Source organism: Pongo pygmaeus, chromosome 1 (assembly GCF_028885625.2).
Source record: "Pongo pygmaeus isolate AG05252 chromosome 1, NHGRI_mPonPyg2-v2.0_pri, whole genome shotgun sequence".
NCBI lineage: Eukaryota > Metazoa > Chordata > Mammalia > Primates > Hominidae > Pongo > Pongo pygmaeus.
Genome location: NC_072373.2, coordinates 136,563,305 through 136,588,761, shown reverse-complemented (window position 1 = coordinate 136,588,761; position 25,457 = coordinate 136,563,305). Strand labels below are relative to the sequence as shown.

Sequence of the window (25,457 nt, the reverse complement as noted above, 5' to 3'; positions counted from 1 at the left end):
TCAGGTCTTTGATGCATCTTGAGTTAATATTTGTATGTGTTATAAGGGTCCAGCTTCATTCTTTTTTTTTTTTTTTTTTTTGTGAGACAGAGTCTCACTCTTGTTACCCAGCCTGGAGTGCAGTGGCGCGATCTCGGCTCACCGCAACTTCTGTCTCCTGGGTTCAAGCTGTTTGAAATGTTTGTTCCTCGGAGCCGTAAAGAAATAGCACTTGAACATAAATTTATTTAGTAAGGCCATTTTTACTTCCTGCAGAAAGGGTACACTCGTGCCACAAGAGTACACCGAACAAAGGAGACAGGGTCATTTATAACCTGAGGCATCCACCCTACTGCTGTGTCCAGTTTCCATTGGCTGGAACGGGACCTTACCCCGATTGGCTAGCAAGTTAGAACTTTTTAAAAAGAGGCCAAGGTAGAGGCGAACAAAGGAAGGAGGAAGTAACTTGTGGAATGTTGAGAAAGGTAAAAACACTTTTAAATAAGGAAGAGGAACAGGCTATATGACCTAATGCTTGCTTGGACCAGTATAAGCATGCTAGGGCAAATATTTAGGCTAAATTGTGGGAGCTAAGAGCATAAAGTACATTGATTTCCTTATTACAGCTAGCAGATATTTAAGAATGTTAGCACAGGTCTTTAAATAAATTTTGCTTCTAAGAGAAGCTACTATTCCTAATTAGATGGGGAGGAAAGTCTTTGAAGAGGAACCTCTACTTTACTTTTTACAAAATGATTCTCCTGCCTCAGCCTCCTGAGTAGCTGGCACTACAGGCACCTGCCACCACGCCCAGCTAATTTTTGTATTTTTAGTAGAGACAGGGTTTCACCATATTGACCAGGATGGTCTCTAACTCCTGACCTTGTGATCCACCCGTCTTGGCCTCCCAAAGTGCTGGGATTACAGGCGTGAGCCACCGCGCCTGGCCCAGCTTCATTCTTTTGCAATAGATGCCTTTTATGTTTAATTTTTTACTATAAGAGAGAAAATTCTTGGCCAAAAGTGATGGAACTCCAGCTTGAGCTAATTTAAGTATAATGAGAAATTTATTTACAATATAAATTTATTGATTTATTGATTTTAATTTTTTATTGAGTTCAAGAAGTGGAATAGTCATACTGCTGGAAGGCTTGGTCTACAGCTAGGTCACAGAAAAAAATAAGGACAGTATCTGAAACACAGTCAAAGCCCTTTGTCTTTTCTTCTTCTTCTTTTGGTGGGTTGGTGGCTTTATTCTTTTAGTGCAGACTGGCTTTCTCCACGTGGCAGGAAATACAGTCATCAACAGTGCCAGTTTTATGTCTTAGAGATTCAGCTCCCATACTGGCCTCAAAGCTGTGTCAGATCCAAAGTCTTACAACTTTCAGAAAGGGATCTCGTTGGCTCAGCTATTTTGTTTTCTATCGTTGGGTCACTTAACTGAGCCCACAAATTGGGCCATATGTGTTAATCTGGCAGCTCTTAAGTAAGTTAAGAAAAGGGGTACTAGTCAGTGAGTCTCAGGTCTCTAATATTACCCTTTGCTGGAAGAAATGGTATGATTTATATTCCATTTTATAAATAAATAGTATATTGATCACCTCTTAAACAGTAATTAGAACTCAGCCTCTCAAATATTGAAAGGTTGAAAATGTATAGAGGTGATTCTCAGTCTTTTAAGATTTTTGAGATAGTTTACATTCTGGCACTTAGCTGCAAAATGTTTTAATAGAAGTGAATTAATGTTTTGAGAAAGTATTTGGAATATTTTGTAATTTTTACTGAAACTCAAAAGTAAATATAAACATGACAAAACTAGAATGGATAAAAAGATTGGAATCAACAACTTAAATATATATTAAAAAGGGTGATATATTTAATATCACATATATAACTAATATGTATAGACTGCTATAATCTTTGGAGATGCCCACTAAATTTAGAAGCCTTCTCTGACAACTGAAGGAACAACATTAGTTTCTTTTGTATCCAGAGTGCATGAAGCCAAAGTACATAGAAAAACATGGAACACACACACACACACACACACACACACACACACACACACACACACACACTCTCTCTCTCTCTCTCTCTCTCTCTCTCTCTCTCTCTCTGTCCCTCCCTCCCCCACCCCCCAAACAATGTATCAGCATATCTATGGAATCTGTTATAATTTCTGTAATATGTACTGTGTGTATAAAACTTGTGTTTCAGTTAACTCCTGATTTATGACAACATACTAAAAACATGTCTTATACATAAACTGCTATCATAATTGGTGGAAAACCTGGATTTAGAGAGGGGTGAACAGAAAAAGAGCCTAGGGGAAGTAACATTAAGGGCAGATGTCTTAAACTAGATGAATTGTCTAAAATATTTTTAGTTTAGGCACAATCTGAATGCTTTGCACTTACATATTAAAATTTATTTGAGCTAATAAGCATATTGTGTTAAAACTGCAAAGCAGGGATTTTTGGGACTTACTTAACCATTCATGCCTTTGTATGACTTTTTGTTGACTTTAGACTGTTTTTTCAGAAGGCCCAAATGAGATCAGCTGCTTCGGAAGAATAAATTCTTATTGTATATTTTTATTATTAGTTCTGTTTATTTATTTATGAGATGGAGTTTCGCTCTTTCTCCCAGGCTGGAGTGAAGTGGTGTGATCTTGGCTCAGTGCAACCTCCACTGCCCAGGTTCAATTGATTTCCTGCCTCAGCCTCCCTAGTAGCTGGGATTATAGGTGTACACCACCACATCTGGCTAATTTTTGTATTTTTAGTAGAGACGGAGTTTTGCCATGTTGTCCCGGCTGGTCTTGAACTCCTGACCTCAGGTGATTCACCCGCCTCGGCCTCCCAAAGTGCTAGGATTACAGGTGTGAGCCACCACGCCTGGTCTAGTTTTATTTTTTTTAATTATGAAAGCATTATATGATCATTATAACATTTAAATTCAAGTCCCTTCCCAGTTCCTCTCCTGAGAAGTGAGTACTATTAATAATTTGGTGTGTTAGCCGGGGCAGTGGCTAACCCCCATAATCCCAGCATTTTGGGAGGTGGAGGCTGGTGGATCGCTTGAGTCCAGGAGTTCAAGACCAACCTGGCCAACATGGTGAAACCCCATATCTATTAAAAATACAAAAAAATTAGCCAGGCATGGTGACATGTGCCTGCAGTCCCAGCTACCTGGGAGGCTGAGGTGGGAGGATTGCTTGACCCAGGAGGTGGAGGTTTTAGTGAGCCAAGATTGTGCCACTGTACTCCAGCCTGGGTGACAGAGTGAGACCCTATCTCAAAATAATAATTTGATGTGTCTTCTTTCAGAGCATATATTTTCCTAGAAATTTGGATTTGGTGGAAAATGAGAAGAACTTCATGGACAGTGCTATAGTTTTTCAGGTTGCAGGGTTGGCTTGAATGGAGTCTTTAGTGACCTGTGTATGGCATCTGAGGGCTCAGGATATTGGGGTTTGGGATGAGTCACTTATAGATGTGTGAGTTTTACATACAGGGAGGCAAGAGGAATTTATATTTAAAATTGCTTAGGACTACCCTGCATGTTCAAAATACAGAGTTATTTTCTTCCTCTTCCCCTTACCTCTTGTGTTACATGTGCTCTTCCTCCCAGAAGCTAGAGTTCAAATTAGTGTTATTTATGTGATGTTTAAGCTATTAATGAATTCCTTGGTTACCCTCTGTAGTACTCATAATTCTTTCAAGTATCAGAAGCCTAACTCAGATTGATTTAAACAAAGAAAGGAATTTACTGGCTTATTTGAGTGAAAAATTTAGGGATCCAGGTACTTAGAGAAGTGTTTAGGATCTTCTTGGCTTTGCTTTTCTCTGTGTTGGTTTAATTTCCCAGTAGGCTCTTTTCCCATGGCTTTAAGATTATGTCCTATCAATTTAACAACTTCAGCAGAAAGAGAGCATGCCTTCCTAAGAATTACAACAGAAATTTTAGGATTGACTTTCATTGGCCTAGATTAATGGACCTGGATCAAATAAATACTCCTGGACCTTAATATGTGGTCACCGTGACCACAGGTTCATAGGCATGACAGTGGAGGAGCTGTATTTTAGGATATGTTAGGCTATACTAGAATAATAAATTCCAGATCCCAGGGACTAAACATAACTAAACATTTATTAACACTCTTAATCATGCAAAGTCTGCTACAAGTTCAGACAGCCCATGTGGTAACTCAAGGATCCATACTGTTCTCATCTTCATCTCATCATTCAACCTCCACAGTTGCTTCAGCAGAGAATGAGGGAGCCCAGAAGGTTGTACACAAGCTCTAAATGCTTCAGCCTGTACTTACACAGAGCTCATAGCCCAATGCAGAATTGGCCACGTGGTTCTACCAAACTGTTAGGGGGCTGGAAAGTGTGTGAAATAACATGGCTTTTTGATGAGCAGAAATGCGTTTCCACAAGCTGTTACAAAAGAAGGGTAGTGATACAGGTAGGTAAAACGTGTCCCCTACAGACTGGGACCCTAAACAATGTTTAAAATGTTGATATATAAAAATGTAGTCCATCTTTGAAACTACTCACTCTATGACATGCTTTTTGCTTAAATTTGACTTGTTTAATGCAGTTCATGAGTTTGCGCTTCAAAACCACTGAACTTAAAAGTAATTTCTAGAATACAACCCCATTTATAGGTTGGAGACTGTGCCTGTCATAACCATACCGTTAAATCACCTGGTGATTGCTAAATTCCATGGATATTTTAGGTACCTGTTTTATTATCTTTGATGATAATAGACTGTTTCTGTCTTAGAACAACTTCTTCTTCTTCTTCACCCTCTTCTTCCTCCTCCTCCTCCTCTTCTTTTCCTCCTCTTCTTCTTCCTCTTCCTCTTTTTTTTTTTTTTTTTTTTTTTTGAGACAGAGCCTTGTTCTGTCGCCCAGGTTGGAGTGCAGTGGCACAATCTCAGCTCACTGCAACCTTTGCTTTCCATATTCAAGCAGTTCTTGTACCTCAGCCTCCCGGGTAGCTGAGACTGCAGGAGTGCGCCACCATGCCTGGCTAATTTTTTTGTATTTTTGGTAGAGACAGGTTTTCAGCATGATGGTCAGGCTGGTCTCAAACTCCTGACCTCAAATGATCTGTCTGCCTTGGCCTCCCAAAATGTCTTAAGTGTCTCCTTTTTTTTAAGAGACAGGGTCTCACTCTCTTTCCCAGGCTGGAGTGCAGTGGCAACGATCATAGCTCACTGCATCCTCGAACTCCTGGCCCCAAGGGATCCTCCCACTTTGGCCTCCCAAAGCACTGAGATTGCAGGCGTGAGACACCTCACCTGGCTTGTCTGAGAATGTCTTTTAAAAAAATCCCTTCTCTTGGGTTTTCTGTTACCCATATGTCTACTCAACTTGGTTGTCTCAGCTTTGTTGTTGTAATGCAAAAGCAGCCATAGACAATACATGCATGAATGAGTGTAGTGCATTCCAATAAAATTTTGTTTTAAAAATAGGTAGTGGGACATAGTTTACCTGTAATCTTCCTAGCTTAGTTCATCCTTATTGTTCTTCTGAAGCAACTCTTCTTCCTTCCCTGTTAAATTTGTGTTTGTAGATGGTCTTTAGCTACCTATCATTTCATACTTCTTTAGTAGCCTCGTTCACATTCATTATTTTAACCATCTCTGGTATTGGCATCAGATTTAAGGAAGGTTTTGGCTTTGTCACTTACTGGCTATTTGACTGTAGGCAAGTCACTTAATGTGTCTGAGTCCTGTAAAGTCAGGCTAATAATATCTGCTTGCAGTTGTTGTAAGCATAAGATTATATATAAAGAGTTTAGCATTAAGATTGGCAAGTAATACATGGATGACAAATGGTAACTCCTTGTTTCTGTTATTGTCTTTACACATGTTTACCCTCATATCTGCATCGTGATCCCAGAAGTTTCTTTAGAGTTGTAGTTTTTACTATATATCTCTACTGGGCATTTTTATTTAACTCTTCTATAGTGTCAGTTAAGAAGCATTCAGCTTCACGTAATAGAGTCATTTTATACAACAAATTTGGAAGCGGCATTCTAGAGCTCAGTGATGATGTCAGGGCATTTTCGAACATCTCTTGGTCTTTCTCCTCATGGTTTCAAGATATTGCGGTAGCTTCCAGCAGCCTGTCCTCCCACATCTGTATACAAAACAATTTTGTAAAGTAGTCACAAGACAGGGCTTCTCTTTGTGTATTTTTTCCTTTTTATTATAAAAATTATTGTTTTTAAAAAAGTTAGGAAATAGAATCTGTAGGGATTGAACATGTTAAGGTGGGAGAAAGTGTAGGATGATTGTCAAATTTTTGGCTTAAATGTCTAAATTCTAGATGGATGGTAGTGCCACTAATGTAAGAAAAGAGGTATGTAAAAGAAGATTAAAAGGTAGATAAATTTTATTTTAGACTTGTTGAATAGAGGTACCTGTGGCAGATGGACTGCCTATGCAACTGCCACTCCTCCTCCTATAGAAGCTTTATTGAGGTATAATTCGTATGTCATAAGGTTCACTTGCTAAAGTGTACACTTGAGTGGTTTTTTAGTGTATTTACAGAGTTGTGCAACCATAACCACAATTGAATTTTAGAATATTTTCATCATTCCAAAAAGAAAACCCTGTACCCATTAGCAGTCATTTCCTCCTCCTCCATGTGCTAGCAACCATTATCTATTTTCTGTCTCTGAATTTGCCTATTCTAGGGAATTATTCTGTTCATCATGTTTTCCCCTTCTTCCTTTCTGAGTTCTTTTGTAGAAAGGACTGTAGGTCATGCCCGGTTACTAGTTTGCTAACCATGACTCGGTCCCTTTCTTTCTGTCAGTCTAGTATCTGAAATAATCAATTTATAGCAGATAGTAGCTTTGCTGATATTTGAGTGAATTAGTAAATCATTCATAACAGTGAGTTTTGTTAGTGTTTGGGTAACCAGGATTAATAACCACTGGTCAAGAGTATTTATTCAGAGTTCCTTCATATGACTTTAGAAGGGTCTCTGCTTCGTTCCCCTCTTACTTTTCACCTTACTACTTGCAATTCTCTAGCTCATATTTGATGTTCCAGCAACATTGAACCCACTTACAATTCTTATATGCTCTGTTTTCCCCCACTTCTTTGTCTTTGCTCATTAGATCTTCTCTAATGAGCAGAATCCTCCCCCCAGGGGTTTCCAGTTGCCCAATTCGTGTTTATCGCTTTAGGCTCAGTCAGCAAATCAGAAATTTTAGCTTTTTACCCCTGGGGAACCCTCTTTACAGAGCCCTCTATTGTTCTTACCATATTATGTTATGTAAGAGTGTCTCTATATTTGATTTCTCTAGACCAGAGATCTCTGAACTTTTTATTGCTCACCTGTAAAAAATGTTTGAGCATATGACTGCACAGTTTGTAAATTATGTACATGTATTAGTGTAGTGACATATTAAATATCAGCAAAGCTTTGAAGGCCAAGAAGGATGACTCACACCTGTAATCCCAGTATTTTGGGAGACCAAGGCAGGCGGATCATTTGAGGCCAGGAGTTTGAGACCAGCTTGGGCAACATAGTGAAACCCTGTCTCTTTAAAAAGTATATATAAATATTATTAGTGAGGCATGATGATGTGTGCCTGTAGTCCCAGCTACTTGGTAGGCTGAGGCAGGAGGATCACTTAAGCCCAGGAGTTTGAGGCTACAGTGAGCTATGGTTGCACCCTAGAGTGGGTAAAGTGCTAATGCTTTCATCTTGTCCCTAACTTTATAATCAGTGACAACTATGGGTTTCTTGATGGTAGGAATTCAATACATGTTGATCTGAACTCTTTTCTCAGTGTCTTGCCTGTTCTTTATCCACCCCTCACTGGGTGTTAGGTCTTCCTTTTCTTTGTATATCTTTATCATAGCACTTACCATGCTGTATATTACAATTATTGGTATATACTTGTCTCCTTTCAATAGAGTATAAGTCTCCTGCTCATGGGTCCTCTTTTATTTATGATGCTCCTAGTAGTTTGCATGGTGTTTAGCACACAATAGACAATTTGTAGAATGAATAAATTGACTCAAGTGGAATTAATTGATACTAATCTGAGAATAATTAAGACAGTGATTCTTTTATAGTATTGAAAGATACTAGGGCCACTTACTTTAAAACTGCTTATAGTTTTAAGCAGTGCATCTCAAATTGTTTGTGATGATGGACCAGTTTTAGTTTCCAATCCATTGTGTACTGATGCTTTTGTAAACAATAAAAATTAAATACTAGAAACATGACATAAAAGAGACATAGAAAATATAGGCCCTAATTTTTAATTATTAGATTCAAAAGAAATACAATTATTCCCAACTTCTGTACATATCTTATTGTAGATTATTACCAAAGAGTCTATGGACCCATGCTGGACCCAGGTTGACCATACTTTGAGACTCAGGGTATAAAGCACTTTATATCATTTAATTCTCCTAACTGTATGGGGTAGGTACTGTTTGCACCATTTATAGGAAATGAGGGGACAGAGAAGTTAGGCACATTGTCCAAGGTCACATAGGCACTACATAAAACAGCCAGGATTCAGGCTGGGCATGGTGGCTCATCCCAGCACTTTGGGAGGCTGAGGCAGGTGGATCACCTGAGGTCAGGAGTCGAGACCAGCCTGGCCAATGTGGTGAAACCCTGTCTCTACTAAAAATACAAAAATCAGCTGGGTGTGGTGGCATGCACCTGTAATCCCAGCTATTCAGGAGGCTGAGGCTGGAGAATCGCCTGAACCCAGGAGGCTGAGGTTTCAGTGAGCTGAGATCGCACCACTGCACTCCAGCCTGAGCGATACAGTGAGACCCCATCTCAATAAACCAACCAACCAACCAACCAACCAACCAACCAACCAGGATTCAAACAAAGGTCCAATCTGGCTCCAAAGTCCATATGCTAGTCTCTTTCTGATTTTGAAAAGATGAAATAAGGTAGCATTCTACTGTAAGAATGTTAAGAACAGACATGGATGAAGGCAAAAAACAGTTACAGGTCAGAATGTAATTCATTTGCCTAGAAAAGAGAAGAGTAAGGAGTCACATAATGATTTGCATATAAAAGTAGAGTTATGGAGATGGTGACAAACTGTTCTTTTATCCCTTGAGTCAGCATCTGCTTACATTTTACCTTAGTATTAAAGTCCCCAATTTGTGAAAAAAAAGAAGTGATGGTATTTCTTTGAAATGTTTCTTTTTGCCCTGACTCAGTTTCACATACTGAGTGTAATTGTTCCTGAGGGGGATTGGTTCCCAGACCCATGAATACCAAAATCCAAAGATGCTCAGTCCCTTATATAAAATAGCGTAACATTTGCCTATAACCTACCCACATCCTCCTCATACTGTAAATCATCTCTAGATTACTTAGAACGCCTAATACAGTGTAAATGCTATGTAAATATTTGTTAGGCTGTATTGGTTTTTTAATTTGTATTACTTTTTATAGCTGTATTGTTATTTACTTATTTGATATTTTTGACCTGTCGTTGAATCTGTGGTTGTGGAACCCTGGAATACAGAGGGCCAGCTGTATTTTGTTTCTTCTATTCATCTTAATTCTTTTCTTATTTGATAGTAACATCAACCAAATTGTTGTGATTACATTCATATGAAAATACAGAAATAACCTTTCTTTCTCCAGGTATCAGTATTTTAAGAACAAATTGTAAGTAATGATTACATATTATGATGTTAATGGAGTAGAGATCATATTGCTGTCTTAATTGTTTTATATCATAAAATTCATGATTGAATGAAATTGAAAACTTAGACTATTTCAATTGTAACAACAGTTGAAATTTTTAATAAACTTTAAAAAATCTTCTTCCTATAGAAATCTGGTTAAGAAGTACTGCCCCAAACGTTCATCCAAAGATGAAGAGCCACGGTAAATTACATACTTGTTCATTAATGCATATTAAAAAATTTAAAAATACTTATATTTTTATTATTTAGTAAGATAAATATATTCTTAGCTTTTTATAAAGATTTTATAAAGTTTAATTTAAAAATTAATGTTTATGAAAGAAAGAACTACTGTTTATCTTTTATGAGGATAAATACTGTAGTGGGCTTGATCAACAGTTTTCTAGAATAGTCAAACACAGATTTTCAATTAAAATGTAGACTAGGACTCCACTTGAATGATTTAGTCTGCAGAAGAAAAGGATATTTTTCACACTTGGTTGTGTAGTTGTTGGCTTCTTAGATTCTTGCTTTTACTCTTATAGATGGTAAAACAATTTGATTGGTATAAAGGGATGTTGAAAAGCACTGAGAGTTTTTGCATTAGAAATAAATAAAAAGGTTAGAAATCACTTATGAGTTTTTTTTTGTGGTCTTAAAGAGGAATATGTGGATGACTGTTTAGGTGGAGAAACGAGGAGACTCGACTTAAACAAACAACTCTGTATATAATTGTCAGTTGTTAGGATTCTCAAGTTTAGTGTTAATGGAGTCCTATCTGAGCTGTTAATCTTCAGCTGTAAGAGAGTGTTCCGCAGTATGTTCAAAGTAGATATATACATTAATACAGTGATTCTCTTTGTTTCTCTCCTTCCCTCACACACGTTTTTACCCTTATTTTTGACCCTTCTACCCGCTTTGGTGTCAACTATAATGGCACTTCACTTCCATTCAGGATATGGGCAGGCATACAGGCAGCTGTGTCCAGAGCTGATAGCAAAATTGTTCTGTAGATCAGCCATCGAGATGCATTTGGCAAGCACATCATCTCTGCAACAGGTTCAGCTGCCAAGCCTAGGAATCCAACCAAGTTCATTCCCAAGCTCAGGCCAGTCAGTTGGCAACTTAAGAGATTCCAGTATGCCAAAAGAGCCTGCAGGTAGTATTCTTATTATTTTTTGACCCCAAATATCCCTTTACTAATAAATGAAAGACTACTTGAAGATATACAAACATGTACGACTTGAGCTTAATGCAGGATTTTTTTCCATATGTAGTTAATTTAGAACTAGTAGCTGAGATTTAGGTTGAATATGCTAAAATTTGTGAAATGTTAGATTCAGTCCATACCTCACCAACATTTGTAATGAAAATAAAAGTAAGTCTCACCATTTTGAAATGTTTTTGCCAGGTTTACCTCGTGTGTAGCCTTTTTTAATATCCTTAATGAGTTAAATGACTATGCAGGACAGCGAGAAGTTGTAGCAGAAGAAATGGCGCACAGAGTATATGGTGAATTAATGAGATATGCTCATGATCTGAAAACTGAAAGAAAAATGGTAATTCTTACAATTTTCATCCAATTGCAATAGTATATGAAATAGTCACACAGAAACACTTTGTTTTTTTTTTTAATGTGTGTTCAGCATAAACTGGTTTTCTATTTCACTACATTTCTTCTAGCTAAAAATTATCACAAAATACTCTTGCTAATTTATGATCCTTTTGGATTTAAGTTTGGCAAACTACAGCCTATGGGCCAAACCCAACCAACTGCTTGGTTTTGTTTGCTAGTTGCCACAGGCTAAGAATGATTTTTATGTTTTTAGATGGTTGAAAAAAGAATAATATTTCATGATATTGACAATTATATGAAATTTTATTTTTAATGTCCATACATAAAATTTTATTGGAACAGACCCACATTCGTTGACTTTTATATTGCCTGTGGCTGCTTTTGCATTACACTAGCTGAGTTGAGTGTCACAGAGACAGTGTGGCTTAAAAAGCCTACAATATTTATCTGACCTTGTATAAAAAATGTTTGTCATCCACTATTCAAGACAATCATTATTTTTCTGGAAATTGTATCTGTTTTCAAGGTTATATGTAAAGTGTTAAGACAATATCGTATAAAATGCATTTTTAGGAAGTTTTGCTTTACTTTCTTCCTAAGTCTTGGTAAAGTTATATAATTAGTACCTTGAAAAAATAAAGTGAAAAGCCTTTTGGGGACTTTAGACTTTAGTGTTTAAATGTAATTATTTTTATTTTTATTTGTTTTATTTTATTTTATTTTATTTTTTTTGGGCCGTGGTTATAATCTTCAGCATCTACAAGAAGGACGAAAAGCTCAACAATATCTTGACATGTGCTGGAAACAGATGGATAATGTGAGTTATGACGTTTTCATGGTTAACATAAAATCTTGTAGACTAAGATTAGCCCTAAATTATTTTATGCTTGCTATCTATTTGATTTTAATGTTTCTCAGTGTATTATTAATAATTTGACATTGGTATTATTGCATAATAGTCAATAAAGTGTAAATGGAGGATGTGAGGTCATTTTGTCATTTTTCTTGTTGTCCTTTATAACTCTATACTTAAGAACTCTATAATCTTCAATCATTGTGAACATTTAAGGAGATTTTTTTTTTTTTTTTTTACTTTAAAGTAGTTACTATAAAGTATTAATAGAGGATAGAAGTAAGAGGGAAAAGGAGATATATCTTAGAAGACTATTTCCTGAGGACTGAGAATAATCAAGGTTCTTTTTCTACCTTTAACTTAACACTTGATTTCTCTTGACTTCATTTTTAGCATGTGAAAAATGAAGAGAGTGAACGAGATGATATGAAATGTTTCTTCCAGTTCAGTCATTGTATAATTTTGTAAATGCTCCTGATATTGGCCTGCTAATAGAGACCTTCCCGTTGTAGGAAATAAAATACTTTGTAGGGCAAAATTATAAAGGCATAATAATTATTTACTTAAAAATTTCCCCAAGGCACTTCCTCATGTGGTTTTTCTTAAATGCTCTCGTATATAATTTGTAAAACAAGATGTTCACATAGAACACTGCAGTTGCCTTTACATAAAATGCTCTATAATCTGTGTCATGGGATTAGAGTCAAAAAAAAAAAAAAGCTCTATTAAATGATATTCTGTAGTATAAGATACTCTCTTTGGACCCTCAAGTTATCGAACAGTTTACTCTTTACTAGCATATTTCTCTGGTGGACACTGCGTATTCCTTGAAAATTATGCCGAAGGGAGTTTTTCCATGTTAAATTAATCAGTTTAGCCTGTGCTTGTTAGAAAAAGTACTTTGAGATTAAAAATCTCATGCGCATACTTCCATTGCTTTCAGCCTGTTTTCTTTCCCTTTTAAAAATGCATATTCAAAACTTTGATTACATTTCTACTATGTAACTACCATTGATGTAATATTCTAATCACCAGTGCTGATTGAGAGTTCTTAGGTATATTAATAATTTCTAATTGGTTTCAGCAAGACTTCACAAAGTATTTATGTTGATTAAGTTTTAAATTGCCTTAACTATCATCCTTAGTATCTGCCACCTAATGAGTATGTGTGTGTTTTCATTTGCACAAAATAACATACTCCTACATTCATGAGTCATTGGTTCCTTTAAAAATTGGTGTTGGCACAAATTATTCTTAATAGGTGCCAGCTTGCCTTTAGAACAATTGACAGTTGTTAAGCAAAAGTTTTAGAGGTCCTAAGAAAGAAAGAAGCATCAAAAACGTAGGGGAGATTTCTTTAAGGCATTAACAATACTATAAAAAAAGGTGAGTTCAGCTCTACTTGTGTTTATTGAAAAGTATCCTTGACATGTACTCTGGAGGTACAGAAGTAAGTATGACATGGTTCTTGTTTTTGTAGCACCTGCAGTCTAGTGAGGGAAACTAACCAATAAAATTTCTGTTTAATATGTAGAAACAAGTGTAGGATCCTATTTCCTAGTTCCATGTCTTCCTGTTTAGTCAAGAAAATGAAATTGTAGAATTCCTAACACGTTTGAAATAATTGCGAGGTGATGTAAAGAACTGGTGGACAGGTTGAATTAGTGACAGAGTATTGAGGAAAAAAATTAAAAGACAGTTATTAACCTTGGGATGAATAAAGTAGGCAGTACTGGCATTTAAGATCAGGACAGAAGAGCCTGTAAAGGAGGTCTTAAAGGAATGGTCAGAGATTAAGAAGATAGAAGCATCAGAGATGCCAGGTCCATCAGTTAGGAGGCTCCAAGTAACAGAGTATACAATTTTATAAGATCAGAGCTCAGAAATGGAGCAGTTCCATAGTTAGTCAGTAGCCCAGGGTTGTCACCAGGCTCCATCTCCTTTTCATTTGTCTACTTTGCCATCTTGACCAGGTTCTCTTTTCCTCAGCCATGTCTCCTTAAGGTCAACAGTAGGCTTAAACAGCTAAACACCTCATTCAGTTTCATCCAGAGGTGGGAAAAAGGCAGCATTTCACTTCCAACTATCCCATTTTATCAGGGAAGGAAAACTTTCCCAGAAGGTCCCCAGCAAATTTCCTCTGGGTGCCTTTGACAGAATTAGATTACTTACCTCTGCCCTGGCTGTGGGGAGTCTAGGAGAGCAAGTATTAGCTGTTTTCTGCCTCTGTACTGGGCGGGGCAGGCTCTGCTAAGCAAGAGTAGGGGAGTAGAAGTGGCTGTTCTTCGTCTGCCACACCAAGGATGAAGGGAAAAACAATCTTTTCTGGAGTATATTTCTATCTTGTATAATGTTATATTATCTTTCAGGGAAGGAGCATTTTTAATATTATTGTACTACTAGTTCTTTTGCTTTTGCAAGGAATTATTAGGTAGGTGTTTTCCCACAAATAAGATACCAAATATAAAAATACTTTTGTACATAAGTAGCCTCAGTTTGTACCAAAATTAGTAGCCTGTAGTTACTTGATTGGAAAACACAGCTCTGAACTCAGTTTCAGAGAATGAAATGTGGAAACTTAATTTTCATAGCAAAGTGACTTTATGTATGAGTATTTAAATATTTTAGGGGCTTTGAGTAAATTACAATTATCTCATTTGGTGTCTCATACTAATCAAAATACCTGTACAAAATAAAGCCTACATTTAAATAAATTTGTAAAAAATCCTGGAGCACATTTATTTGATGTAAGTTATAGGCCTATCTGGTTGTAACTGTGTTACAAACTGAACTAGGAAAACTTTTGGCTACAAATGGCTTGATATAACAGCTATTGTAGTTTTAAATTGTATTTTAAACTCTTAGTTACTTGAAAGAAAGGGAAATTGCTAACTGCTAGGGAACCATGGGTAAACAAATCCAGAGCAGTAGGTGTATGAGCTGATACAGTGGCATTTGAAAAAATGAGGACAGGGTGTTTGAGGTATAATGGTTTCCTGGACCTGGTACTTGCTAAGGGCTTGGATTTCCAGGGTAAAAAGTTAACATTGTAACTGGTTCGATAAAGGACGTTAGGTAAATACAAAATATTGAGATCCCCTGTTTGCTTCTTCTGAGGAATTCTCAGAGCACAGCTTGCAAGGTATGTATTTTCCAGGCAAGAAATTGGAAGTCTTTCGGAGTAATCTAATCAGTTACGGAGAAAAAGCTTATAAAAACTGATGCCAGGTTTTTCCAAGGAAACAAACTACCTGGCCATGTCACCCTAGAGGAAAATATCATAATCCGTAAAGCCCCGTCTGTGGAGCTTTCAACGGCTTTTTAAATAAGAGCAGATATCCAAGGATCCCAGGATATTTAAAGAAGACATGTAATGTGCACATGAGGGACCAGAACTAATATGCAGGAAAGAAGACAATGTGACTATGAAAGGAAATGAAAATTAAAATGCAAAAACAAACAAGGAAAATACCTACAGCTGTTAGCTAATATTCTCAAAGGGAATAGAGAAAATTTTACATCCATGAAATAAGGTATTATTTTAAAAGAAACATATAAAGAACAAAAAATAACTTTATGATAGTAGGAAAAAAAGCCCACTAGAAAAAAAATGAAAGATAAAGTTCAATAAATACCCCAGTAGAGCAAAATGACAGACATTGAAAATATGGAAAATTAGGAGACTTATCCAGTAGGTTCATTTCCAAAATAGTAAACATACTAGAAAAGAGAAAACATAGAAAAGGAACAAAACATAGAAAAGGACAAAAATAACTCAAGAAAGTTTTCCCAGAACTGAAAGACATGAATTTCCAGATGGAAAGGATATCCCAGGTGCTCAGCACAGTGGGTCCACATCTCTTGAAATTTCAGAATACTTTGGAGAGACAGAAGATTCTACCACCCTCCAGGGAGAAAAATCCCCAAACACACAAACATGGTTTATACAATGGGTCAGCAATCAGAATGGAATAGACAGGATAGTCACACAGGAAGCCAGAAGAATAGTGGAGCAATACTTTTAAGTTTTTGAAGGAAAATGATTTCCAACTTAGAGTTCTATATCCAGCCAAATTTTGTTGATTAAAAATGATGGTAAAGGCATTTTTAGCCATGGAGATTGTTATCTCCTGCAGACCTTTTAGGAGGCTGCTGCTGAATGTCTTCTAGCAAAATGAAGAAGTGAATCAAGAAAGAAGAAAGCATAAAACTAGGAAATAGGACATCCAAACAAAGATAGAGGTGAAATGAATCCACAGGTTGATGGGGGAGGGAAATGCTAAGGTAACAACTATGCATTAGGCCTAGTTGATAATGAGTTCAAATTCCAGCAAGTTTAGAAGCCTTTGGGAAAGATTTATCAAGAAAATAAAATCAATAGAATTCCTAATGTGTTAGAATTAACTGCAGACAGTTTTAAAGAACTGGAAAAAAACGGGTTGAATTATGCATTGGAAACTAAGCAAATTGAAAAAATGAAGACATGTATTAACTCCAGAATTTCAAAAAATTACGTAGGAAAGGAAATATATGACCTATATTTTACATGGCTCAGTTGTGAATAGTTTTTACAAAGTCATAATAGTTTGAATGAAATAAAGTTTAAAAAGATTTGGGGTCTGGGCTGATGGTCTTTGTGGGACACCTGGAAGAAACAATATAAAACCACTTTGGAGGGACGCTCCATATCTCAAGCTACATTGGGTCTCACCAGAAAAGTATAAAAATAAATGCCAAAACAAACCAACTGAACAAAAAACACCAAACCAAAAAAGTCCTCCTGAAGATGAGAACTTATATTTTTTATAAAAAAATTATAAAACACATTTTTTGAGTGAGATATATAATAAAAATTAACTCAGTCATGCTTATGTTTTTTTCTTCATAGTCTGTAATTTCTGATATTTAAGGAATGTGGATTGGTTTAATAGTAAAATCTATTTTCTAATTTAGAAAGGACAAATTTTACTTAGCACGCAGTTCATTTCCACACAATACACAGTGGCACAGTTTAAAGTAATTTCTTTTTTCTCTCTTTTTAAAATTATTATACTTTAAGTTCTGGGATACATGTGCAGAACGTGCAGGTTTGTTACATAGGTATACATGTTCCATGGTGGTTTGCTGCACCCATCAACCCATCATCTATGTTAGTTATTTCTCCTAATGCTATCTAAAATTATTTCTTAAATGAAGTTAGCCTGATTTTATTTTCTCAGTGTGATATTTTAATTTTTTTAACAGAGTAAAAAGAAGTTTGAAAGAGAATGTAGAGAGGCAGAAAAGGCACAACAGAGTTATGAAAGATTGGATAATGATACTAATGCAACCAAGGCAGACGTTGAAAAGGTAAGAAATACTCCAAACCAAATTTAATGTCAAAATATTATTATTTGCTTAAGGAAAGTAGTCATGACATTTGCATGAGTACAGTATTAGGATTTACTTGAGATACACTGTATCTAAATCTAAAATATACAAATATTTGCCAACTTTAAATTACACGTATTGATCTGAGAAAGTAATATGTGTTAATTTATTACAATATCTTAGCTGCATTCAAATTTAGAGGAAAGATATAGTTGCTACTGGGATTGAGTTTTTATCCTATTCCAAAATAGGTTAGAAAGCTAAGATGTGTTGATGGGGTAATAACTAATTAGTTAGAGAATAACTGTTGTAATTTGACTTTGTACAAGAGATCAAGAGGAACAGAACTGTATTCTAAATAAGCATTCCTTAAAGTATCTGTGGTTCTACACATTGGTGGAAACACTGTTGAATGTTGCATTATTCAACAATCATATTATTATTTAGTTTCACTGTGATTTAAGTTCCATATTTTAGTTGGATATAGATGGATCATAAAGAAATGTTTTACTGTTAACTTTTTTAACAACCTGAAAATATTCCTAAAGCTACCTGTTTTTCTCTTCTGATTAAAAGCACACAGTTTCAAGCTATAATGTTTTCATTTGTATGTTTTTTTATCTGGATTTGGTAAGGAGAGTCTATATTAGAATGTCTTATTGCTATCAGGGAATACTATTGTAATGAGGGAGGGAAGAATATTGTAATAAGGAGACCACTCTGACAGTAAGATCTGCAAGTGTCTCCTATGATGTCAGGTGTTGGCTTCTCCATTAGTTTTAGTATAATTTTCAAAAAAATGAATTGCTGTGATTTTGTTGTTGTTCTTGGTAATAATTTCGACCAATTTGCCCCTAGGCCAAACAGCAGTTGAATCTGCGTACGCATATGGCTGATGAAAATAAAAATGAATATGCTGCACAATTACAGAACTTTAATGGAGAACAACACAAACATTTTTATGTAGTGATTCCTCAGATTTACAAGGTAAATCTTAGATATGAAGTTAATCTAGTTTTAGATTAACTGGTGTTTAAATATAAAACTTGTAAGTCTTAGACATCAGAATCTTTCTAGATTCACTAGACATCAAGGTTAGGGATGAGAGATTCCTTTATGATTATAGATTTGAAAACAAGTGTTTTCTAACTTTTAAGTCACACATTTTCCTACATATCTACTATTAGTGTTATAAACAGTTTACTAAAACAATGACATTTGTAAGATACATATACATATTTTATCATTAAGTATTTTGACATGACAAAGGAGAATTAATTGAATTTTTGTATATTGTAATCTGCTCACCTAGAATTGAGATGTAGCATTTTTATACCAAACCAGAGTCATTGGCATCAGTCCAGATGGCAGAAATAAATCTTACAAAATGTATTCGCTAGCATGGTTTTTGCCTGCTTATCATGCTGGCTCTGTTAGATGATAAATGTAATTCAGACTTTGAGCTTGCTTATAAATCCTGTCTGTCATCACTTGATGATAACAGTTTGCCAAACAGCCTCAGGTAAAAAAGACCTCAGAATTTTCATGAGGTTTAAATTATTTAATTGCCTGTTCTAGAAAGAAGAGAAATTACAGAAAAGGGATTTAGTAAAGCAGTGTTCGTGAGTTATTATCTCAAAGAGCAGAGCTTATGTGGGAAGAGTGTCAGCCAGGGTACACTTTTTCTTCTTTATAAGGCAAGTTGGAAATACAAAGGAAGCACAATGAGAGATAGTGAACTGGAGTGGGGACCAGGATTCTGGTCATTGAATTCAGAGGGCCAAGCCTGCCAGTCTTCACTGTGATGCTTTTCTAGGCTTAGTAGTTAAGTCTTCATATTCTGGGGAAACTATAACTTGTGGAGATAAACTACCTTTTGTGTTTTGGGCCTGATACTTGGATTTGGACCTTTCTGTGGAGCAATTCTTCTGTGAAAATACAGGTCTCAAAGTCCCAGGCTGTGGGAGTTTGGGGACACAAGCAGTGTAACTGCTTTCAACGAAACAGAAAGGTCAGTGCTGGCAAATAGGATATGTAAAAAAAAAATGCCTTTAAGTTGTTGGACTTTATGTGTTCCAACATATTTCCTAGTGGCATGTGCCAGTGAATTTTCAGTTGTGAGGCTTCTATATGTGCCACTTTGAGCTTGTGACTTCCTGTTTTTCCTCATGTATCCCCAGCTCTGAGCTGTACACTGCAGTAGGTCTGGGTACCTGTTGATAAACAACTAGTATGGACTGTTGGTCCAGCCAGGTCTTACCAAAGTATCCTGAATTAACTTGAGGTTAGAAGTCTCAGACTTGGCCGGGGACATTGGCTCACACCTGTAATCCCAGCACTTTGGGAGGCTGAGGCAGGTGGATCACGAGGTCAAGAGATAGAGACCATCCTGGCCAACATGGTGAAACCCCATCGCTACTAAAAATACAAAAATTAGCTGGGCATGGTGGCACGTGCCTGTAGTCCCAGCTACTTGAGAGGCTGAGGCAGGAGAATTGCTTGAACCTGGGAGGTGGAGGTTGCAGTGAGCCGAGATCGCGCAACTGCAGTCCATCCAGCCTGGCGACAGAGCGAGACTCCGCCTCAAAAAAAAAAAAAAAGTCTCAGACTTGTATATGTTATGGGCCAGTTGCTTTAAAAAAAAAAAAAAGCACCAGAATTTTGTCATCAAATGAAATGTTTCCTGGAAGCATAAACAAGAACTACTCTGATTGAATAGTAAAAGGTGGGAGTGGTATGGGGCAGGGAGCTGATAGCCAGTAAGGGGTCCTTTTAGAAGGCTAGAATCCCAGTGTCATCTGGTTTTAGGAAAACAATACTAAGTGCCTTACTATTTTTTTTTCTTTCTTTTGTTATTTAGCACGCCTCAGGTTTTAAGTATTATAAGTCAATAGCACTTGTTAAAAGGTATCAACAACAGTGTAACTATGAGGGTAGAAATATTCATTTTTTGGTGAGGGATCACTAATTGATCTCCTTTAGAATGATTGAAAAATTCAGTTTTCTCTTTTTAAAAAAATTCTTGATTATTAGCAACTACAAGAAATGGATGAACGAAGGACTATTAAACTCAGTGAGTGTTACAGAGGATTTGCTGACTCAGAACGCAAAGTTATTCCTATCATTTCAAAATGTTTGGAAGGAATGATTCTTGCAGCAAAATCAGTTGATGAAAGAAGAGTAAGTGCTACATAATTATTTTTGAATGCATCTGTTTGGTTTAGGTGTGCAGTTTAAGTTAGTGAAATGAGTTGAGAAAGGGATAAAGTAATCTGATGTGTGGTTCTAAATTATATTCTGTAGAAGAATGTCTTGCAATAGATTACTTTGAGTTCTGAGGTTCATTCTGCATGCAAAAGTTCTAATTCTTTCTTTAAAAAAAAAAAGATTTCTAACTCCCTTCTTCTCCCACTAAGTTTTCAGTTCTTATCAAAGAGTCTAACCTAGGAACTGTGTGTTACAAATTGTGTTATACTGTTAGTTTAGTGAAAATTTAGAGAAGTACGTGGTCAGAGTTGCCTTTAGCACTTGAGCTGGATCAAGAAATGTGGGTAGCATATGGAGTGATGACCCATGAGGAGGAGGAAGGAGGGCATTATGTGCAGATGAAACAGCATAGCCCTCCTCCCCTTGAGGATAGGTAATCACATTGTATCTTGATTAAGGACTAGGGTCTTTTATCTCAGTAAATGTTGATTGAGTGATCAAAAAGCATGGTTGGCAGAAACTGAGGAAAGGCAGTGGCAAGAGAAGAGAACTGGTATTTGTAGGATATCAGATATGTGCCACATATTTTAGTCTTCATGAACTTATCAAGTAGATATTAGTGAGGATCTTTTCTGTAACAGCTAATAGAATTCTCACTTAAATTTATAAAAGAGGATTTTTGGCTTTCAGCATGGCTGGATACAAGTATATACAATATCATTAGAGCCCTCTTCTCTCTAATTACCCTTTAGAAAATTATTGCTGAGGGTAGCATTACTGACAAAAGTAAGCTATGACTTAAGGATGACTTTTGACTAAATGAAGGGCAAAATGTACTGTTAACAGAAATAGGCAACAAAAGAGGAGAGGTTGTTGTTAGGGGTGGGGAGGAGTTGGTAGAGATACTCTGAAAATAATGAGTTTAAGGTGTCAGTAAAGCATTCAGGTAGAGGTATGTATGTCTAAAAACAATATTTATGTGAGTTTAAAAATTTTAAGTGCATGGTATTAAACTTTACTTTCAAGTGTTTCTTGCACTCAGTAGTGTTTATGAGATCTTTTCCCTGTTGCTCTGTTAACATTCCACAGTATATATTTAATTTATTTATCTTTTTCCATGTTGGATGAGTTAGAAAGCCTTTCCTACTCATCTTTTACTCTCTTTTACAATTAGATGTTCTTTCCTTACTCCAAAGATTAGCTTCTTTGTTGACATCTATCTTTTAAAGCAAAAAGCCTTTTTCCTTTGAAACTTCTCAGAATTTCTACTTGTTAATAACCTCTTTCTGTATTCTTTTTGTCAGTTAGGTCTTTTTTCAGCTAAGTAGTCTTCAGATGAATTTCAGGTGGTTAAAGCTACCAAGTAAAAACATTTTATGAATATTATAAATTAATTAAGTGGTAATTTACAAGTATATTTTTCTTTTGGGATTAAAATATTTTGAGTTGGTTACACATTCATGGGAATAAATTATTTACCTTAATGATTACTGTGGAATTATTTAAACTTATATTTGTTGTTTTCTTGTACTGAAAAAGTTATGAAAGCTAATGTAGAATTATGAGCAAGTGAAACAGTTTTAAAACTTAGTTTCTTTTGTATAGGACTCTCAAATGGTGGTAGACTCCTTCAAATCTGGTTTTGAACCTCCAGGAGACTTTCCATTTGAAGATTACAGTCAACATATATATAGAACCATTTCTGATGGGACTATCAGTGCATCCAAACAGGAGAGTGGGAAGATGGATGCCAAAACCACAGTAGGAAAGGCCAAGGGCAAATTGTGGCTCTTTGGAAAGAAGCCAAAGGTAAAAGTCATAAAATTCCTATATGCTAATCAGTTTAAGTGTACCAACTAAAACAATGTGGGTATTGAATGGAAAATGATTTACCATTAATGGAGAGTAAATATTTTCAATTTGAATGATTCAGTTAACCTTTCACTTATATTAGGAATACCTTAATAGTAACAGTTATTTGTGGATTTAACATTTGACTACCGCTTAATAATGGGTAAGCGTATTAACAAAGTTGTTAATATCTAGTTAAATTATATGCTTTTGAAGTTTCATTTGTATGTAGTTTCCATCAGAATTTTTAAGGAAACATGATCTAACTAAAATACCACTAAAATTGGAATTCTCAAATGGAATGAATGATTGACCACAGCCATCATACATGTCAAGTTAGGTTTTATAGATCCTACTACTAAAATTATTTTTATCATCCATATGAGTTTTTAATGGGAAGGGTTCAGTCTTGGTTAATTGAAGTTTAACACAGTTTCTAGTTTGGTAAGAGAACCTCACTCTTAACTTCTTGTTAGAACCCACCTTCTGATGTGCTCTTTATTTTAGATAGATCTAAGTCAGCATGTGAGCAAATGAAATAGATGGGTGCTTTGTCTTTCTTATCAATTAAGTGGTTGTACTTGTGTCTTATTAGTAAGGAGAATAGAGAAATACTTTTAATCTGATGTGCTATATTTATTAAAGTATACTTGATTATTTTAATTCATTTTTTGATCATGGCATATGAGTGTAGACAAAATTTAACTCATTATAATATACCTGTATCTTTAAAAGCGCAATTATAATTAACTCATGCTTTATTTATGCTTTTAATCATATTGTCCAGTCAAGAAGTTGAGAAGTGAGACCTGTTTTAGTCAGATCAAGGTAGCTAGAAGAGCTTAGATGTACAAGGAATACTGGAATTAAAAGAAAAAGGTGAAATAAAGATGAAATAGAAACAGCCTGGGAGGAAAGCCATGAATGTAATGAAAATTTTTTTGCCTATTTTTGATAATAATCAGTTACAGTTTTAATATTTTATGTGTGACATTACCTATTTAGATAACTTTAGGTGTAGCTGCCAGCTTTATTTCTTGACAAGTACCATGGTAATGCTAATATTCTAGAAATTAGAAGAGAATTTTAAAATCTAGGCCATATTGCTTTCTTTGACAATATAATTTGTGAACTCTGTGTTTTTAATTTGTCTGATGTAAAAAGTAATCAAGTGAAATGGTACATTTTAAAAAGTAAATTTGATTTTTTTTAATGATAGTTTTGGGCAAAACTATGTTTACTTTCTCATAATATTTTTACAGAAAACTTTATTTGAGATATATTTTGTGAAAAGTATGTTGCCAAAAATAGAATTTTCATTTAGGAAAAAACTATGCACATTTGGCTTATTGATTCCTTTCTTTATTTCCATATTAGCCACAGTCCCCACCCTTAACCCCTACTAGTTTATTCACATCCAGTACTCCTAATGGGTCCCAGTTTCTCACATTCTCCATTGAGCCCGTGCATTATTGTATGAATGAAATAAAAACAGGGAAGCCCAGAATTCCTTCTTTCAGAAGCCTCAAAAGAGGGGTAAGTTTAATAATGGGTTAAAATGCATGATGGCCTATTGTGTGTGTAGTGTGGCTTTTAATACTCTCCACCCTCATTATAAGGCTCTCTCCTATAAATACACAGTTTAAAAACACCACAGAATTAAGAATAGCTTCCCTCAAGTTAAAAACAACTCCTCTTTATAACATTTGAAATGCTCAACCATAAAAGAATGGTATTATAAAGAGGGTGCTGGGTACAATCATATTTTAGCTATTTTTTTGTTTATGTGAAATCATATGTTCACCATTGTCTTGTAATGTATTTACATTTTTAAGACTTTCAGTAATTTGTCACTGGAGTTACTCTTGTAATAATTTGTCACCAATGCTGACTTCACCTGCCAATTTTATGAAGTATTATTTTGTTGACAATAAAATGTCAAGCTCAATTTTAATTGCCCTGCTTATTTTCAGATGTATAAAACACAGTTTCCAATAGTTAAAAAAATTAAAGATAGGCATTTTAAATATCAAGATTGTTGTAGATTAAATTGAGATAATATATTAGAAAGTAGATTGTAAATTGTAAAGCCTACAAAAATACTAGATATCACTGAGTAATGTTTACTAAACTGTTGTTTAGCAACAACTGTTATACTACTAATAAATACATTAGTGTTACTCTATTATGTTAGTGAGGCTAATTTTTCTTGTTTATGTTTGATTTTAAGGGTGTACTTTTAGTATTCATAGCCTATAATTTAGACTCATTTATAAGATTTGTTTGAGCATTTGTTGGGACATTTGAAAAATACAGATTTGTTAACCCATAGATGAGAAATCAGTCTTTCAGTGTAGTAAGAAGCCTAACAATAATAATCTAAAATTAGGTTGTTTCGTTCTTCCTTCTTAGGCCCTTCCCTCCCTTGCTTTCTCCTCTCTTCTCTCTTCTTTCCCCTCCTTCCCTTCTATTTTTCTTCCTTTCTGTCTTCAAATTGCATTTTGGCCTCCTATAGAACAAGATAGTTTAGGGACAAGATTACATCTATGTTGCCTTAAAACATTATGACAAACTTAACTGATGTTACTAATGCAACAGAAATGTCCCAGTGTATTATGTCTTTTTTTGGACTTCTTTTTTTCCTCCAGTGACATGAACTTCTTTGCATCTATCTTACCTAATTCTATATGTGGATGGTAGGTGATTTGATGACATTTTGAAAAGTCCCCATGGATGAGTCTGTATTATAACTACAGGCATGCCTATAATCTCTTCTAAAAGCTCTGAACACTTGCTTGAAAGACTTTGAGAAATCATATTTGGGATTTCTGTTGCCGGAGTTACAAGGCTAGAACTCATTCCTGTGTTGCTTCCCTGTGGCAGTTTATTTATTACTTATTTTTAATTTAAAA

General features: G+C 35.5%; 1 protein-coding gene across 6 annotated transcripts in view; it reads left to right on the top strand.

The window, feature by feature from the left end:
• Positions 1-25,457, top strand: part of FNBP1L (formin binding protein 1 like) — a 99,173-nt gene that overhangs the window by 56,915 nt on the left and 16,801 nt on the right. For 2 of the 6 annotated variants that reach the window (XM_054475957.1, XM_054475948.2), the window contains exons 3-9: positions 9,837-9,890; positions 11,100-11,247; positions 12,019-12,081; positions 17,362-17,466; positions 18,346-18,474; positions 20,521-20,667; positions 22,300-22,503. In XM_054475957.1, the coding sequence (XP_054331932.1) occupies positions 9,837-9,890; positions 11,100-11,247; positions 12,019-12,081; positions 17,362-17,466; positions 18,346-18,474; positions 20,521-20,667; positions 22,300-22,503 (850 nt within the window). Of the gene's footprint in view, positions 1-9,836; positions 9,891-11,099; positions 11,248-12,018; positions 12,082-17,361; positions 17,467-18,345; positions 18,475-20,520; positions 20,668-22,299; positions 22,504-23,922; positions 24,082-25,457 lie in introns of all 6 variants that reach the window. The other 4 variants (XM_063664596.1, XM_063664595.1, XM_054475937.2 and 1 more) reach the window with 3 other exon arrangements.